The sequence below is a fragment of the Meleagris gallopavo genome, chromosome 30 (assembly GCF_905368555.1).
Source record: "Meleagris gallopavo chromosome 30, MGAL_WU_HG_1.1, whole genome shotgun sequence".
NCBI classification, from domain to species: domain Eukaryota; kingdom Metazoa; phylum Chordata; class Aves; order Galliformes; family Phasianidae; genus Meleagris; species Meleagris gallopavo.
The window spans coordinates 2,998,375-3,017,015 of NC_139433.1; the positions used below are offsets into that span (position 1 = coordinate 2,998,375).

The window sequence follows — 18,641 nt, forward strand, 5'->3', positions numbered from 1 at the left end:
TTTGGTATCTTTTAAGCAAATTCTCTAGCATGAAACTAGTGAAAAGAAACAGGAAAAACCAGCTTTGGGACAAAGCTGTTGCCATGAGAGTAAGCCATGTTCAAACACAGCCACTCACAAATGAGATTTCAGGATTTCTACCTATGACATCCCAGCCCTGTATCCCAACACAGATTCAGCTGCAGTTTTCAGGTATGAAAGGACAGTGCTTTATTTCTCCATGAAACGCAGATAAGGAAAATTTCACCTGAAAGGTAATTTTTACAGTTACCAGGGTATGAAAAACAGGAAGCTAAAGGTGTAGCCTTGGCTAAATTCTCTAGCAAATAAAGGCTACAATGAGCCTCACTTTCTAAAGAAATAGTAACAAAGTCAACAAGTATATATTTGCATTAAAAGCAGGCATGTTTCTGCAGGATAAAGGCTGTAACATTTCCAGTAAATTTGACACAAACAGCAAAGCACAGCACTGGGAAAGGGGAAAGTGAGGGGCAGAACCAGAACAAATGGTCAAAGGAAAAAAAAAACACAATAGACAAAAACAATCTAATCCTGTGGCTTGATACAGCAAAACAGAAATTCTGTTACAGCTCTCTCGAGAATTCACAAACTGTAATTTACAGGAATCATGCTCAAAAAGTATCCTCTCTTCCAATCAGACACAGTCTAGCTAAAAGCAGATACTGAACTTAGCTGATAAGCCCTCCTGAATTCTCACTTTGGGGAGTAGCTGACAAAGTTCCATCCAGCATCTATGGGACAGCTTCTAGGTAATCAGAATGCTGTCACATTCCACCTATCACTGCTGGCTACTCACTTTGCAGGCTGAGTAGGACCGGGCACAGGAGAAACAAGCAGAACTAATTCAGAACCAAAAGGACTCCCATCCCTCTGAGCACAGAAGGTGAGTTCACTACTGACAGCCAGGCTGGAACTCGGACACCCATGAGGATGAATCTCTGTTCTGCAGAACCATGCAGAAATCTGTTCAGAAAGGAAGTTAAACTGAATCCTCAAGCACTGGGAACACAGTTACTAACTCATGATATCAAACACTCCCTCTATTACTTTCCTTCCTTCCACCTCTGACCTAAATAAAAACACATCCTGCATCTCTGTGCCACTCCCTGCATTCACAAAGAAACCAGAGCAGCCCAGTCCCAGCAGAGTCTCAGATGGCACAAGGCCATTTAACCTCCTGCCATCCCTACTGTTCATCCTTCTGCTCCAGGATAGAGGTACGTGACAAAGGATGAGAACATCCCTTAGTGTCACACATAGACAAAATGCTATTTGCAGCATGTAATCTAGGTGATTTTCTGCACAGGGCAGCTTAGGAGGTAGTCACAATTTCTCACACGAGCCCATACTCATCACTTCACACCTTGTGCAGTGAGCTTATCAGTGAAGAATATCAGTCACAACCCGAAGAAAAACACTCACAAACTCTGCATTGCACAGTAAGGAGTCGTACAGAGTCTTCCAACAAAGACATGAGATTTTATTTACCCAGTTTCCAGTCACCTACACAGCAATAGATTTTAATGTCACCTCACACATCTGTCTCCAGCACCAGTAGTTTGTTCCTTCTTGTCTACACTGCATCTGCATAAAGCTACAGATGCACAATGAATTAGTTCAGCTGGACTCTGCTAATGGGGTGTTTTTAAGAACTCCATTAGTGTAACAAACCCAGGCAGAAACAAGGCTTTCTCCCTCGCAGCAGCCACCAGGTTTACCAGAAATCAAAGCTTTTGTTGTCTTTGTGTTTTGTCTTTTTTTTTTTATAGTTGTTTGCTGCTTTTTCCAAGATGCAGCAGTTTATGAAATGCCACAAGATGACTGTGATGCAATTATTTCCCCATCGGTTAGAGAAATAAACAAGGAAAGTACTCAGAAACAGTTGAATCACAGGGTGTGCAAGAGCGGAGGAGAATTATATAAAGGAGAACAGCACTCACTGGTTTTCACTTGGGAAAGATGAGGTTGGGAAAGGAGCAGGATAGCAGTCACTCCAGGAGTCGGCAGCCAACATGGAACTCTGAAAGCAGAGCACAGAATGGTCAGAGCAGAGGACCAGCACAGCTTCCCTCCAATGCCTCTTCATCTTCCCACTCCCCCTGCAGTGCCCGCATCTGAAGAACCAGGCCTCTTTTTTCATATCCCTGAACACGGGAATATGGTTTATAAATCAAACATGATTTATGAACAGAACTGTGGGGATGTGGAGGCTCTTCTGGGGCAGAGGATTGCTTCCTGTCCTGTTCAGAACACATCAGCAATTCAGTCTTGTTTGTCCCAGAATGGCTTCTAAAGCACGACCCTACTCACCTCTGCCATTCTCGAAAGAGACACAGAGCAGAGACATGGAAACAAAGTTTATGATCTTGCACAAAGTCTCCAGCCCTTTCTCTAGCAGCCAGGTACCTCCCAGCATGTGAAGAGGGATCATTTTAGTCACAGCCCTGAGTTTTTTTCCCCCCCTCACATTTCAAAAGCATTTGACAGCCATCACCACAACCTTCCAGCAATCAGTACTTCATGCCTCTGTATACACACACACACACACACTCACACTCAAGGACTCCCGGGATGCAGTGGGGGGACTGGTGGCTGTCCCCTGCCCACACTCATCCTGGGGACATGGGAACAACCCTGAGCATCACCCTCCCCAGGGTCACCTTGCAGCCTCACCTCCATGGGCGGCACGGCGAGCGGGGAGCAGAAGCCAGGGATGCTGCAGAGAGCATCGGCTGCAGGCTGCTGCTCGTGCTGAGGGCAGCTCTTCCCCCCATCCATGGCCACGTGTGCTGAGGGCATCAGCCCGTGCCCTGCATGAAGTCCTCAGGGCCAGGGGTGCAGGCTGCAGAGCGGCAGGAGGCTCTTTTATCTGTGCTCTTCACCCTGTACCATGTCCTGCGATGGAAAAGAAACACACATTTATGGTTTGGGAAGGGGAAGAAAGCAGGTCCAAGTGCAAACCCAGCTAAGACATCAGTAAATAGACTGCAAAACGCCTGCTAGAACAGAGAGGTGTTTTACTAGGAAATCTGAGCTCTCAAATATCACCACACCTGGAATTCACCCACACAGTGAGCTTGCATTAAGCACCTCTCCTGCCTCACCACACACACTGTGCACAGACCTGGCAGACCTTGTATGCCTGTGATTTCTGCAGTAGGCTAAGTGCTGGATTTTAGCTTGAAGAATTTTCTTTTCGATACACAAAGAGATTTTGCACTTCTGAGCAAAGTCCTCACTAAAAACGATCCATTTCCCAAGACCTCTCATCTGCACAGCAATTCACGCTGGCTTACTAAGTAACTTGGCAGGCTTGAGCTGTTAGGAAGCAGCTGAAACACCAGACAAAAGGCCTGCAAGATACCCACATGCCACCAGTAATCAGCATCTATTAGCAGCAGGCACTTAATTCAGCCTAGTGAATGCCAGGTTGAATTCTCACAGCCAGAAGAATGCGGCCCACGGAGGGGCACCGACAGGAACACAGGACTTTGTGAAATCACTTTTGAGTCAAAGCCCCTAGAAAAATAAAGACACCTTTCAGCCAACAATATTATCTCTGCATTTGTAACAGAAAGCAAAATTAAAGTGACTGTTTGCTCCTGTCCCTGGGCAGCCGTGGCAGGACAGCTCTGGGAGCAGGGCTCACGCGTGGATGCTGCAGCACCTGGAATGTGGCAACACAGGAGCCTGGGAAGGCACAGTGAGACACTGCCTCCAAAGAACGATGCTCATTCCACTACAAAAAAAGCACAGTCAATTTTAATTAATTGCTAAACAAATAAATACTCTTTACCAAGGCCCAGAAATGCCAGGATCCTTCTCGCTGACTTTATTTCACCATAGATTTGCTGCAGTCTCATTCTTTTACTACCAGAAGCGTTTCTTTTTATTGCATCATAAAATCCACACTTGGGCTTTATAGTCCATGAGCCCGGGAGCTAAAGTAGCTAAAAACAGTCTGCTGGCACCCTAATTAATATACTGACCTCAGGCCTCTTGAGGTATTAGTCAAACATCAGCACCAGGGTTCCCAAAAGGCAGCCTGTCCACCATCTGCAGTCCTGGAGCCTCATCAGGGGCTGCATACACACAGCCACCCCCGACAGCAGCCCGTTCAGCAGTGGGAACCCCACTCACACATCACAAAGTGCTGATGCTGAAGGAAAAGCTGCTCGATGTGACATCTCCCAAACACAAAGGGCTGCAGATGGATTCCTCGGGCAGAGCCGTGCTCCTGTCCCACCTATCGAGCTGTTCTGCACAGAAAAGACTGCGGAGATGTTGAAATATTCAAGGAATTCTCCCTCCCAAAGCACACCATTTATTGCAATACAGCTTGCAAACAGCGCTGCATAAATGTAGACTTTGACCTCCAGCCCATAGTGAAGACAGGCAGAAAAAAGGCTCAGTCAGCATGAAGCAAAGCAGCCCGAGCTTCAGCAAAGCCACCCCAGGAGATGCTTTTTTTCTCACGCTTTTTGGATTGCTTTCTTCTTTGGCTTTATGTTTTTCTCTGATGCCACTGGGTGGTTGACAAGAGATCCTACGAAGTTTTAATTTACATCTTAGGAAGGAAGTGGTGAGAGAAAGGCTTCAACACAAAACAAGGCAAAGGTTTATCATGGCTCCGCACCACAGGTGAAACTGAAGGGTTGGCTTAAAGAACGGCTCTGCCTCAGCCCTCCTCAGCCACAGCCCTCCCTGCTGCTCTTCCCACTCCATGGATGTGACAGGAGGACCCACGATGACAGTGAAGCCTATGCTGAGACACCCAGATCCCCCCACCAAGCAGTGGTGAGCTAGGATTGCTTGCCACCTCCATCAACCTGCTCAAAGTCCCCCAGCCTTCCAATCCAAGCAGACTGAAAGGAACACAAAGCAACAGAACACCGTAACAAAAAAAAATCCCTGAGACTTTATTCAAATGCATAGAGCTGCAAATGGCATAGATAGTTTCCCTTTGTAGATGGCTTCAAATAAAGCTTGCCTGCTGCTGAGCAGAGGTGGTGAGGAGCACCAACCCCAGGGTCAGCATCACAGACACACTTCAGAGACATTGACATCCTCTGGTGCCTCTAAAACACCGTCCCTGTTCTCAGCAGAGAGCTCAGGGATTTTTTTTACTTCTCTTTCTTCCAGTTTGTAACAGCTTTCGATAGGAAATCAGAAGCAGTTACGTTCCCGTAACAGCTGTAGCAAATATACAGCTTTATTTCTACAGCCAAAGTAACTTATAGAGGGGAAAAAATCGATAGCAGCATTTCTGCCCGCCTGCTCTGCATCTCTGTGCCTCTGCAGCACATCTCAAGGGCTGGATGCACAGGTTGGGAGCCCCACGGAATGCAGAGACAGTGAGTGACAGCCAGACCTCACGGGCTCCCCATCTCCATCCTCTGGGTCACGCTGTAAGGGACGGATCCCCTCAATACAACCCCAAATGGAGCAGCTGGAGAGCTGTGGTGCTGCGTGTGTGTGAAGGCAGCAGCTCCACGCCAGACTGATGGACACAGCCACCACCCCGCCAGCATGTGTGCAAAAAGCACTCCTGCAATCTGAACACAAAACAGAAGCACAACAGCTGCGTGAATGCTAGAAGTGGGAACAGCCCCAATGTGCGGCGGTGTTTGCATCCTTTGGGCAACCACAGAAAGCCACAAATATCAGCGATTCCTTGCAAGCCAGAGCTCTCTCGTTTCCACATCCTAACGGTAAAAATGGATGTTTGCTGACTATTAGGTTTTTAGAATTTTGACTTCGTAAGCCTGAACAAGCAGTGTGCTACCACCAAGTTCAGGAACCACAAACTGGCTGAAGCTTTTTATAGAACCAGAAAAGAAAATGCAGGATCACAGAAAGCAGTGACCTCAAATTCCAGGGCAGAGCTGCTGGGGATGAAAATGCTCTGGCCACAGTGCAGCCCTGTGTGGGTCCTGGGTGCCAGGAGGTAATGCTGGTGGCATCCAAAAGCTCCTCACATGCAATATACTTCTAAATAGAACTGTTAAGTAATTAGGCTAATTTGTGGATGGCTGTGCTATTTGTTGTAAAGAATTAACTGCAGCACAGGAAGTAAACAACTAAAAAAAAAACCACCAAAAGAACAACCAAATAGTGGAAGGATAAATTCCTAAAAACTGCTGGAATGAATTTGCTTTGCATAAAAGATTTGCTTCTTCATTCACTGCCACAAAACCTATAAAAAATAGCTGCAAAAAATGAATGAAGAGCATAAGCCACAAAGCTGGTCACTGTAACAGCTTCCAAAGTGCTCTGGAACCATTGAGGGTGAGGTTCCTGTCACCAGCAGCCACAATAAGGAAGGCAAAAGTGGAAAAGGAGAACGCCAGTGCTTGGTGCAAGCAGCAGCAGGGACAGAGCTGAGCCCCAGCAACAGGCACATAAAGCCCTGCACGTACTGAGAAACAGCAACGTGCCCCTCCTGATGTGGAGTGATGGCACTCAGCAGTGCTCACACAACCAGGGGAACCAAAGCTGGTTGCTGCTTGGCCAAGCAGCTGGGGCTCATAGTGAAACTGCTGCTGAGCGTGACAAAGCCCCACAAGCAATCATGACTCACCCTGATTAAGCTATAGGAATAATTCCGACATCAGTAAGTTTGCTTACAGGTTTGCTATTCAGCCCAGGTCACAATAGGCAGGAATTCTTATGGAATTCTTCCTGCCCAGGTGTTACAAAGAGCATATGTCAAATTTTAACAGCCTGGTCTTTGGAGAAGTGTAGAATTGCTGCAGCAATTCCAGGTCAGAAGAAGACAAGGACCTGTCCTGCAGCAGTCAGCAGCAGCAGCACTGTGGTGCAGGCTCAGCTCACAGGTAGCTGCATCCAGGAGAGGTGGGAGCCCACAGCATGCTTGGGACAGGTGAGCACTTCCTTCTGGTTGTGTTTCAGCCTTTGTTACTCACTCCAAATTGTTCTCTTTTAAAAGATGACAGCTAGGAAACCACAGGCATGCCCAGAACAGTCAGAGCTGGAGCTGCTGAGCATTGAGTTACCACGTACCTGTAACAAGAGAGAGGCTCTGAAACACAATCCTGCTCCTCTCCTGATGCAGAGGGAGCCCAGTGCTCTGCTCCACCTGTGTGGCTCCCCAGGAGCACAGCTTGAACATGAACTGCCCTAAGAAATGGGAACTGAGCACCACACAACACCAAAAAGTGATTTTAGGTCTCAATGACTGAGCTAGCTTCAAGTTCCTCTTTAACACTTCTTCTTGCCATATTTTTGGACAGAGTTTAGACTGAACATTTTGCCTTGAGCAATGAGGAAGGAGGCTTTGAATCAGAGCCCCATCCCCAGCAGGGACTCACACTGGAAAACCAAGCAGGAAAAGTCAGGGTCAGCCCAGCATGTCTTCAGCTTCACACATTAGAAAGCATGAAAGAGAATGAGCCTGATGCAAACGTCTTCCAAGAAACATTAGGAAGTTACAGAAGAATAAAGAAAAGTTTATCCTCAGGCTGGTGAGGAACACAGCTCAGTCCAGATACAATAGCACAGGATAACATCAATCTAGATATAAGTAATAACAATAATACACATCTGTGATGAAAGTGGAACCACTTGAGGGCATGCTAACCCAGCACTTCAAGTCACCTTGATCTCCTGAATGTTTTCAGCTAGAAAGAATGCACGTTGGGTGCATTTCTTCTGTACAGAGTTAGCTCCATATCCTGTGCACAAACAGCAGCACCAGGCTTGGGAGTGAGACAGAAGGGAACAGGGATAACCTCACTACTTAGCAGGGCTATGCCAGCCAACAGCAAACTGTGGTGACTGAAAACGAATGGACAGATTAACTGCTGGAGTTACATCGTCTGTAAACAAAGAGAAGAGCTGAGATCATCCTGAAGCTTCTTGCCAGATCTATCCAAGATACACAGTAGTGCATGCAAAGGAGGTAAACTGTCCTCCAAAGACAGTGGCACACAGCAGAGCAAGAGCTCTGCCTTCTCAGCAGTGCCAGGCCCTCCTCGTTTCAAGTTAAGGTCACGCAGAGAAAAACTAAAAATCAAAGACAGCTTTTGGGCAGGAAGCAATCTCAGCAGAATACAAACTGTCCCATGCAGGCAGGCTGAAGCCAGGCAGGTTTAAATCAGCACATAGGAAACCTTTATTATAAGTGCCAGGGAAAAAATAAAAGCTGAAAACCAGCGTACAGATCAGTCAGGGGCACAGACTGCAGCACAGGCACACAGAACAAGAAGCGCAGTCAATAAAGTCGGGGTAGAATCTGACTTGCTGGAGGACACTGAAGGAATCCCTCTCCAAAAGATGCACCATTCTCACTCCACACAAAGCAATAGTTCAGTTGTTTCCAATTACAATACACCAACATCAAGTAAAATCAGCACAAGCTTCTTGCATAAAATAACATCCTTTTCATGGCTCTGCAGCATTTCACATTAATCAACACCAAAAGCTGTGCTGACAGCCTGCAGTCAGCCAGACACAGCTCTGCTATTTCCCCGCATGCAGCCTGCAACCAGGGAGTTTTATCTAGGTGCCTGTGAAATTAAGCCCTAGCAGGAATTCTCTAAAGCAAAAGAGTCGTTACTATGGGTGTGAAGAGCACAGTAGCAATATTTATGCCACACGGGTCTGCCATGGAAACAGTCACACCACGAGTGAGGAAGTGCCTCAGCTCTGAGGGCCTCCATGTACAGGGAGGGGAACTGCACTGACAGGGGCTCCAACCCAGCCCCATGGGCCCCCCTCGCCCCCAGGAGAAGGGTCAGTGCCACAGAGCACTCCCAGCAGCCGAGGCTGTGGCTCCAGGCTCACACTGCCCATCGTTTGGATGCTCCTCAGCGCTATTTGGATACTGGCAAGAGTCACGACGGCCTTAATCCTCAAAAGAAAAGCACAGAAACATAAGCCTAACTAATGAAAGAGGAGAAAAAGTCAATTTGGAGCCTTGATGCTGGCATTCGCCCCAGTGTGCCATTCCTTACATTTTCTTGGATTAATATTAGGCAGTTAAAAGTTCCCAGGGTGAGAACATGCAGCCCCGTCTGCCAGAGCTAAGGCTGGAGCAGCTCAGACAGGAGCACACAGAGCAGCTCCTGGAGTCAGCCTCAGAACACACCTGCAAGGCAGAACTGTGCCATAATGCTGGTTAATTAAAGGGAAAGAAGAGCAGAAAGCACACAGCTGACTAAGGTTTAAAGCCAAGGAATGCAATCTCCAGGATCTTCTATGCTTCGCCTCTGCCCACTGTTTTTGAGATAATCACAAGAGAAACTCTGGAAGAAACACCTCATGTGAGCTGAGCAGCTCCTGACACCCTGTGCAGTGCTACCACACGGGGTCTGAGTATCCTGCTTCACACACTGCTGAGAAAACACCCCAGGACATCAAAGCCTGCTTCCCTACTGATCACAAGCACATAAACAGCAGTCCTAACCAGACAGCCTTCAGGCAGGCTCAGCACACACTTTCTCTGTGAAAAAGGCATGTGTTGGCCTCTTTCATAGCTCTATGTTTACAAATCTTGATCGTGTTACCAAAAAAGACTGAAGAGTTTGAAGCTGAAAAAGTGTTTCGGGAGAATATAAAACTCCTAATTAAGCCTATACTGCTTTCCAGAGAGATCCAGACTCTCACGACTGAGAGTCACAGTGCAGCATTCAGTGGCTGCACAGTTGGCTCTTTAATACAGCGTCACTGTTCAAAAAGCTTTAAACCTGTGTCAGCATTTTCATTATAAACCCCCCATTTCAGAGCTCTGTAACTTAAACATTTAAAAAGGCCTATTCAGTCAGGAAACACAACCCTCAAACAAACCACACGGTCACTATTTTAAACACAAAATTAAAAGTATAAATAAATAAATAAAAAGGAAAATTCAGTCCATGTATGCTTTAGTGTTAAAAAAAAAAAAAAACAAACAGTCTGCAGTGAGCAAAGCTGTTGCTTTTCAATGAGCACCCAGCTTGGCAGATGCATCTGTCCCATGTCTGACGCATGATGAAGTGTGACACTTGGCTGCACCGTTCCTGTTCCAGAGTAAAGAATCAAATTAAGAACTAAACACGAAAGAAAAAAATGATGTAAAATTCCCTGGTTCTGTTATCTTCTGTCAGGCTCTGTGGATTTACCATCACATCTGCTTGATAAAGCATAGTTTCACCTTCACCCATCCGAAAGCCCTGCAGAAGCAATTCCAAGAGGAGGAAAAACGCTACCAGAGAAAACAGGTGGGCAAATGTGCTCCTCTTTATCAGCACCAGTCAGCCATCCCAGCCATTGCATGAAACAATCAGATAAAAAAACACCACTCCAAATTAGACAGCAACCTTCAGGTGCCAATCGTGGCTCCACTTGCTTCAGCACTCCTCACCAGGTAGATTTGGGAATGCCTGAAAGCACTGCAGTGCCCACTCTGCATGGTGCCACTGCTCAGCACTGAGACCTGACATGTTTTCAGAATGCTGCTTTAGCAATGCTTAAAACAAGTATTTTAAGAGCATTCAAGCACTCTTCCTTCACAGAGTGAAGGACTGAAGCTCCAGTGGGTTAAGCTGCTAAAGGTATTGTCTTGTTTTAGGAAAATGAAAGTACAAAGACCAGGTGAATGGATAACCATCAACAAAGAGCAAGCAAGCAGCAGAGATGAAGCCAGAATTCAGGCTTCTGAAGCCTGCAGCTGGCATCCTAATTAACACAGGCTGCAAAGTTTTTATTGCTGTAGGGAACACAGCATTTCCTGAACTCAAAGCAAAATATTGGTAGGTGATTCTCCACTGAAGCACTTCCCACAGCCAGCTGCTGCTCAGTTTAACAGTGCCCACTCTGGGCTCAGTGCTCAACATTTCAGATGATGTTGATAACTCACAGAAGACCACAGCATACACATAGCCTGCATCTTTCTGCCCACACTTACAACCATGGCAGTGCACAGGCCAGAAAAACCCCCGCAGGATCCCAGTGATGAACCTGCAGAACCCACCCTCCAAAGGACCATCTTATTTCACTTGTAAATGGAACACATTAACTCACAGTAGGATTGAGCCCTCTTATATTTATGGTTATTTCTGAGAACAGAGCTCTTTCACCAACACTGCAACAGTAATTAATTATGTTAAGAACTGGGTATTGCAGGTGATTGCTAACAGCACCGGAATTAAAAGTCGAGCTCTATCCTTCAAAGGCTCTTAATAGAGCCATTAAGAACTGCACCACAAGAAGCAGACACGGGCTTCGAGGCTGTGCTGATGGTTTTTAAGCATATTCAGCAGTGCTCGATTCAAAAGTGGCTGAACAAAGTGTAGAAGTGAGAACTCAGCCTCTGCCCAGCACAGTTCGATCCTCAGCACCAGGCTGCATGAAGTGACAAGGCTGGCTTTCGCTTTGGAAGGGGGACTGCTACTGGGAAACACCGACCCACAAAGCACTCTGAGGCCCCTTCGCCTCTCACAGAACCGAGGAGAGGTCAGAAGGGTCCCTCCAGACCCCCTCAGCCGCGGGCTGGGTGCTCCCTACCAGCTCGGGCTGCCCAGGCCCCACCCACGGCCTTGGGCACCCCCAGGGATGGGACAGCGCAGCTCCGGGCGGTGTCGGAGTCGGAGCCTCGCCAGCCCTCAGTGAAGGATTCTACCCTCACATCTGACCCGCCGGACACGGACCAGCGCCCGCCAGAGGGGAACGGAAAGAGCGGCCCCGCGCCCCCGCAATACCCCTCAATACCGGAGCCCTCCGCCCGCCGAGAACCGGAGCCCCACAAAGAGCCGACCCGTGCCCCCGGCCCTTACCTGCGCAGGGGGTTCAGGCTCCCGCCCGGCGACCACCGCCGCCTCCTGGCTCGCCCTCAGAGGCCGCCATTTTGGGGGAGGGACACGGACTTCCGGGCGGAAGTGGGCGGAGGGCGCCACCCCTGGAAGGCGGAAGTTCCGCAGGGCGAGGCGGCCGTCCCGGGCTGTGCAGGCATGGCCGGGCACGTGGAGCGACTGCGGGCCGGCCGCCTCCCGGAGACCGCGGGGGTCTCTTCCTTCGCCCCGTTTCTCCCACCTGCGGGACGGGGGCGGCAGTTGTGTGCTGTGGGACAGCGGAGAAGTGAAGTGTTGAACCGCGGGAGCGCCGCAGCCCCGAGGGAGGAGCGGCTCTGCCCCCCCCCTTCCCCCCAAGGCTGCCCGACGCCTCCCGCCCGTTCCTAAAGCTTTTTTTAATTGCTTCTGTTGGATCCTTGCCCCGGTTCAGTCCCAGGACAACGAGAACAAAAGTCCCCACGAGGTCACGTGAAGAAACACTCCAGATAAGACTATTTTTGCATTGGCATCTCCAGCATAGCAGAGCAGGGCTGCGTCCGGCTGATTCCCAGAAGGGAGGTGCCAGCAGAGCAGAGCCGTTTCTATCTGCAGCCTCTGAGTGCTGGACTCCTGCCACAGGGAGAGCAGAGCAGCCCCTGAGCACTGCACCCTGAGACACCACAGCCGGGGATGTGGCCTTGGCCTTGCCCAACACAAAGGCAGTTCCCTTTATCCTGTTCAGACCTAAATGCAGAGTTTGTCACTCTCTCAGAACACTTCAATCATCTGCTTGCGTTAATCAAGGCAGTTGTGTCGTGTTTCTTTGAAATATCCATTCTCCAGAGCTTAATGTGAGAGATTCTGACTCTCGAGTCACACCTTTAACACCTCCTCCTGCTCTGACTCACCCCATGCTGCCACAGGCACCAAAGTAGCACCAAAGTACATCCTACAGATAGCACTGCCCTGCAGTGCTGAGCTCGTTCCCTTGAGGACATGACTACCTGAGAACAATTACTGCAGTCCCATTAGTCATTATAGCAATTGGACAGATCAGTACAACGGGAAAGGCATTACAATAAAGGTGTGATGATGAAAGGACTAGCAAAATAGAAAGGTGCTATAAAGAAAGGGAAGAAAATTGCTCACCTGTATGAGAAGATTCTAGGTTCACAGGGGAAAACTTCACCAAGAAGGGATCTCCAAAAAGAAATTCTTCCCTGGGGCAGTCAGCCCTTAAGTGGGGTCTAAGAGAGATACAGCCAGGCTCCAGCCCTTCTGGTTGCACAGATGAATTGCCTTCACCTGTGCTCTCAGGGCTGACCGGGTCTTTTCCCCGGGTGCTCAATCAGTGGTTCAGGCTGGGACTCAACAATTGCCCTACAGTCATGCATTTCTATAGCTTAAAATCCCCTAGATTTATTTGTTTAGCATAATACCACTGTGAACAAAGCAAACACTGGAAGAACCAGCACAGATCCCTCCAGCCTCCTCCTGTGATCAGTGCCATCCCAGCAGTTGGGGCCATGACACAGTGCTCGCCTCCTTTCCACTTCTCACTCCAGTTTCCATTTCAGGCACGAACCTGATGACCCTGCAGTCCCCTGCCAACCCCCTAGAAGCTTCCTCAGAAGCAAGGGAGCATTGAAAGCCTCTATCCTAATGACCACCTCTGGATTAGGAAGGGAAGGACTCACGCATGCCTCCGTGAGGTTGTGCTGGGGTGAGTGTTGTTGCTGTACGAGGAGACAGCAGCACCACAAAGGAAAGCCCCCCGTGAGTTCTTGAGGCTGCAGCACAGCCCCTGCTGCAGTCAGTGATGGGCTTTGTGCCAAGCACCTTTGTCTATGATCCCAAGCAGCATCCCTGGGAAGTGCTCTGCCTTCCCCAGAAGAAGCCTTTCCCAGGCAGCTGGACCTCTGGGGGGCAGCAGGTCCTGGGGGAGCAGGATCAGAGACACGAACATCGGGGCCCCGATCCAGCAGTGCTGGCTTGCAAGCATGCTACAGGGTCGTTGCTGCAGCCATGTCAGGGTGTTTGGACACATTGCGTGCACTAAGTTCCTGTTTCTTCCCACAGCCTGGAAATCCCCTGACTTTCCACTGGGTTGGGGTACCCTGGGCCCAGCTGGGCCCATGCTGCCCTACAGCTTTAACAAGGGACAGCACAGAGGGGGAGAACGGAGCCACAGATCTGGGGGTGTGGGCTGGTCTGTGCCAGACCATCAGAGGGATCTGTAAAGCCCCCTCAGTCCTGGGGAGCCCCTTTCTGGACTGTCACCTCCTGGGAACAGAGTGCAGCTGATGCAGCCCGGGTGGGAGCTGCAGAAGAGGCAGTGGGAGATGCTCCTGTTTGGGGTTCTTTGGTGTGGATGTTTTCCAATCGATCCTGCCCTTGTGCTGCTGGGAACCCGGCCCCCTTGGGAAGGGGAAGCACAGCACTTACCAGAATTTGGGCGATCGCTTTCCAGCACTTTGGACTCTGTGCCAAGATCGAAGTAAATCACATGTGGCCAGGCACTGTCATGAGAGAAGCCTATAAGGGAGCAGAAACAAACACAGTGTTACAGGGTCCTGAGGCAGGGAGAATGCAGAGCTGCTGGTCCTGGGGCAGCTGTGCCTCCTTCTGTGCAGGCATTCTCTGATCCTGTCTCAGTCTCTTGTCCTCAGCCCTGAGCTCCTGCTGCCCAGAGATGGAGAGGGGCTCATGGAGCCCAGTGCTACTGTGCTGGTTTCCCTCTTTGTTCTTCTTTTGGTGTTCACCGAGCTCGCTTGTGTGTATGGCCGTGTATGCTGGCAGGTTGCTCTTTTTTTTTTAAAGAAGTAGAGATTTCTATGGAGCTTTATCACTTCCAGAAGAAGGGGTTAAAACACCCCTTAGTGCAAAACTCAAAAGAACAAAAATCTCAACTTTTTCCAACAAACAAAAATCTCAACTTATCCCAAGGGAACCATTGTATGGGTCATATTGGAAGAGCTTTTTCCAGTGCTTTCTGCGCTTTTTTTCTAACACTGTCCAGAAGCAGATGGCAACAGCTGGAGGTGATGCCATTTCCAGGACAGAGCCTCTGGGAGCAACTGAGTGAAGTTAGGTTCTGCAGGACTGTGGATGCGAGGGGCCTCAGAGCAAGGACAGGTAGGGACACGGGCATGAGGAAACTGAAGCTGGGACACACGGGGCCCTGCAGGCCCATGAGCTCGGCCAGGAGGTGGCAGCTCTTGCCGCTCTGTGGTGCTCTTGAGATGCTGCTGCTGGGATCCAGCAAGGAGAAAGGCGGTAACATCCTTGAGAGAGCAGAAAACGGCCAAAAGGCCAGGATGGGGTGTGAAGGAGTGATGCAGTGAGAACACAGCCAGGCACAGCAGCACGAACAGCACCTCTGGCCTGAGAATGTCGGGACAGACAGTTGGGGAGGACAGACCTGTGGTGAACTGTGGAGTTTGGCACTGTGGGAGACTCAATGGCTGGGTCCTACTCCAGCAGCCAGCTGGACACCTGGAGGACGCTGGACGCTGGAGGATGTACATGAACCTCCTCTGACTCTCCAAACCTCTCCTTTGTTTCTGGCCAGAAGCAGAGGACTGTAGCACACACAGTGACAACACACAGCAGAAAGCAGCTGCTCTCCTCCAGCCCAATGCTGGCCTCATTTCAGGGCCGCTGATTCCCTGCTTCACCTCTGAGGGCCTACAGATAAAGGCAGCACTGAGCTGTTTACCATCTACTATTCATTAATGTCCAAGAGCACGGAGACACGCTGAGACTGCCTGATGGGTGCCGGACTCCTCGGTGCTCAGCAGGGGTTTGCAGAACGGCCCATGGCAGCCGATGGCGGCAGTGCGCGAGGGCAGCACGGCGGGGGAGGAGGGGCCTCTTCTGCTGACAGAATTCCTGCATGCACGGCAGGGGTTTAGCGCGTTACGTTTAGCACCGAACGTACGGATTAGGAGAAAAGACGGGCTGTGATTCCAGAGCGTTTGTGCAGTGCTGAGGACGGGCTGCACAGCGGGCCCCGCCCGGACAGACCAGGGCGCGGCGGTGCAGGCCCAGGCCCAATGCGCGGCGCCACTCCCTCCTCCACCCGTCTCCATGGCAACGACTTCCCTTCGCTCTTCGCCCTTTGCCCTTTGCCCCCTACGGCCGAAAACGCTGACGGACAGCTCCCTCAGCCTATCACGGCGCGCCTCCCTCTATCCGAGTGAAAGGGCGGGCTGGAAACTCCGCGAGCCAACCGGAAGCGAAAGCCGCTGGGCCGGCCCCGCCTCCTCGTGGTACGACCGCAGCCAATCAGCGAGCGAGCTCTCGGGGGCGGGGCCGGCGCGGCGGCCAATGGGCGCGGACGTCGGTCGCCAGGGAGGTGCAAGGCCCGGGGGGGGGGGCAACGGCGGGAGCGCGGCGGGGCCGGGCGGGGGCGGGAGGTAAACAAAATGGCGGCGGCGTGCGCGCTGCGGCGGCGGCGGAGGGGGTAAAGGGGCGCGGTTCGGCTGGAGCGGGCCTTGAGGCGAGTCTGTGAGGGCAGAGCGGGACGGTGACCGGTGGGGATCCCTCTGAGACGGGTGGACGCCAGGGGAGCGCGGCGCCGGGGCCCGGCCCGGTCCGAGGCCCGGGAGCGGGGAGGGAGGACGAGGCCGCCGGGCTCCCCGCTCCGTTTCCCGTGTTGGCGGCGCAGCGCAGGGCCCGGCGCTGAGGGGGCGGCCCCGGCGCACGGGGAAGGGCCTTCCGTGGGCCGCTCGCGGAGCCCGGTGCCGGCGGCAGCGTCTCCTCAGCCCCGCGGCCCGGCAGCGCGCAGCGCGTTCTGCTCCCGCCTCCCTCCTTCCCTCTTCTCGGAGGCTCTGCGCTGTTCCTCCGGCCCTGCCGACACCTGTGGGGGAGGCCCGTGAAGAGTCCGTCCCTCTACCCGCATCTCCTTCCTTTGGGCAGGGAATGGGGCGCTGGGAGCACCTGGCGCGGAGGTTTGCTGCCTCTTGAGCCGTCCCGCACCTCGGTGTGCCCGCACAGCTCCGGGGTTTGGCTTTCTGCCGGTGGGGTTTGGCTGTCCAACGCCCGCTGAGCCTGGGAACAGCAGCGGTGACACATCATGTGCCAGGCGCAATCCAGGTGGCTGAAGGATGCCCCTGGGAGATCTCAATAGGCACCGAAGGCCTCAAACTTTTGTAGGCGTGAAAAGCAAAGAAATTAGAATTGTTTCTGAAAACTCTTTCAAAGAAACCTGGTTCCAGCTTCCAAACGGCTGAAAAAAGCCCCAACGTCTGCTCTAGTGCTCGGAAGGTGAAGGCTGCAGGGCAGGAGTGCTTCCCCCGCCATCCTGCTGCGAGCTGGTGCCTGTGCTGTGCTGGGAATGGAAAGCCACGAACGAGACTTGGCAGTGGTCTGTTTTATGTGATGATCTGAGGTCCCCAGGATGACCTAGCACTTACCTTCACAAACTGGGCCAAGCGAAAGGCCGAGGTGACTTGAAAGAACCCTAGAGGTGGGACCAGGCCAGGAGCAAAGCGAGTCCCAACCTGATCATATCTGGTCAGAGCTATATCTTCTTCTTAAGAGACGCGTTACTGGAGCAGACCTGGATCTTTTAGCATCCACTTGAGCTGGAAGCAGCTCATAGTTTGTTTTGTTTTCTTGTTTTGTTTTTTTTTTTAATTAATGTTTGTACAATCTTCTGGATGTTTTTTTTCAAGAAGGAGTAAAAGGGAGTGTTGGAAACAAACAAACAGGATTAAAACCCTGAGCGCTTAAGGAAGCCAGGTTAAGGAACTTAATCCAGGATGGATATGCAGGAGCCTCAGCAGCTGGGTATGTTTGGAGAGAGCGAGCTGATGTCTGTGGGGATGGACACTTTTATCCATCGCATCGACTCTACTGAAGTCATCTACCAGCCACGGCGGAAAAGGGCCAAGCTCATTGGCAAGTACTTGATGGGAGACTTGCTTGGAGAAGGATCTTATGGCAAAGTCAAGGAGATGCTGGACTCTGAAACCCTCTGTAGGAGAGCTGTGAAAATTCTGAAGAAGAAGAAGCTACGCAGAATTCCCAACGGGGAGGCAAACGTGAAAAAGTGAGTAAATGTTTCTGGTAGCTGGGAAGTGAGGGGGGTTAAACTTTGGTCTTTATTTTCCAGCTGAAGTTCTGCATCGTTTTAACTAACCGTGTATCTTTGTGTTTTGGAAATGCTTGACAAGGTGTAGGTATTAAGGAATGCTCTCCATCCTCAGCTGCGTGGCTGAGGGCTCCTAACCTTGTCCTGGATGGGGACAGGGGCAGAGCTCAGCTTCAAGGGCTCCTTCAGCTGAATGGGAGTGCAGCAGCACTGGGCAGTGTCTGTGTGCCCAGGAGGGGCTGTGCTCTCAAACTCTTCAGGCAGTGATTGCTGCCACCCACGTCAGTGCTGGGATGCGATCCCGTGCGCTGTGGGCATACCAAGCCTTGGGTTTTATTCTTGGATTCTCTTCTGGCTAATGAGTTTAGGAAGCAATTCAAGGCTCTTTTCAGTTCATTTCTGCAGCTGTAAAATAGAGACAAGGGTTGTCAACCTCTTTTCAGTGACTCAAGATCTGTGCTTGGAAGGTTTTCCAAGCGCCAGTTATATACTGATTAATCAGGGCACAAGTAACTAATTAAAACATTCTGTGGGGAGAAGCCTAGTGTTACGCTTCATTTGCAGGACTCGTTAGGTGGAACTTTCCCTTTCAGCAGCATTGTGCCCTGCACACGAAGACCTCACAGCCTGTTTCCCACATCAAGCTGTTTATTACAGCCCTGGGAGATGGCTGTTTATCTGCAGGGAGGGGAGAGCCTCCTGCAGCCACAGCAGTTTGCACGGGGCTTATCTCATAGCAGGAGGGAGGGCTGGGG

General features: G+C 50.8%; 2 protein-coding genes across 2 annotated transcripts in view; one reads left to right on the forward strand and one right to left on the reverse strand.

Annotated features, from left to right (window-relative positions):
* Positions 1–11,939, reverse strand: part of SBNO2 (strawberry notch homolog 2) — a 51,693-nt gene extending 39,754 nt beyond the window's left edge. Inside the window, exons 1-3 of the mRNA XM_085211658.1 lie at positions 11,796–11,939; positions 2,695–2,916; positions 1,962–2,041 (exon numbers count right to left, since the gene is read on the reverse strand). Of these exons, the coding sequence (XP_085067784.1) occupies positions 1,962–2,041; positions 2,695–2,820 (206 nt within the window). The 5' untranslated portion in view covers positions 2,821–2,916; positions 11,796–11,939. The remainder of the gene's footprint in view (positions 1–1,961; positions 2,042–2,694; positions 2,917–11,795) is intronic.
* Positions 11,940–16,176: 4,237 nt separating this feature from the next.
* The window catches only part of STK11 (serine/threonine kinase 11), a 35,934-nt gene continuing 33,469 nt past the window's right edge, over positions 16,177–18,641 (forward strand). The window contains exon 1 of the mRNA XM_085211677.1: positions 16,177–17,844. Within this exon, the coding sequence (XP_085067803.1) occupies positions 17,555–17,844 (290 nt within the window). The 5' untranslated portion in view covers positions 16,177–17,554. The remainder of the gene's footprint in view (positions 17,845–18,641) is intronic.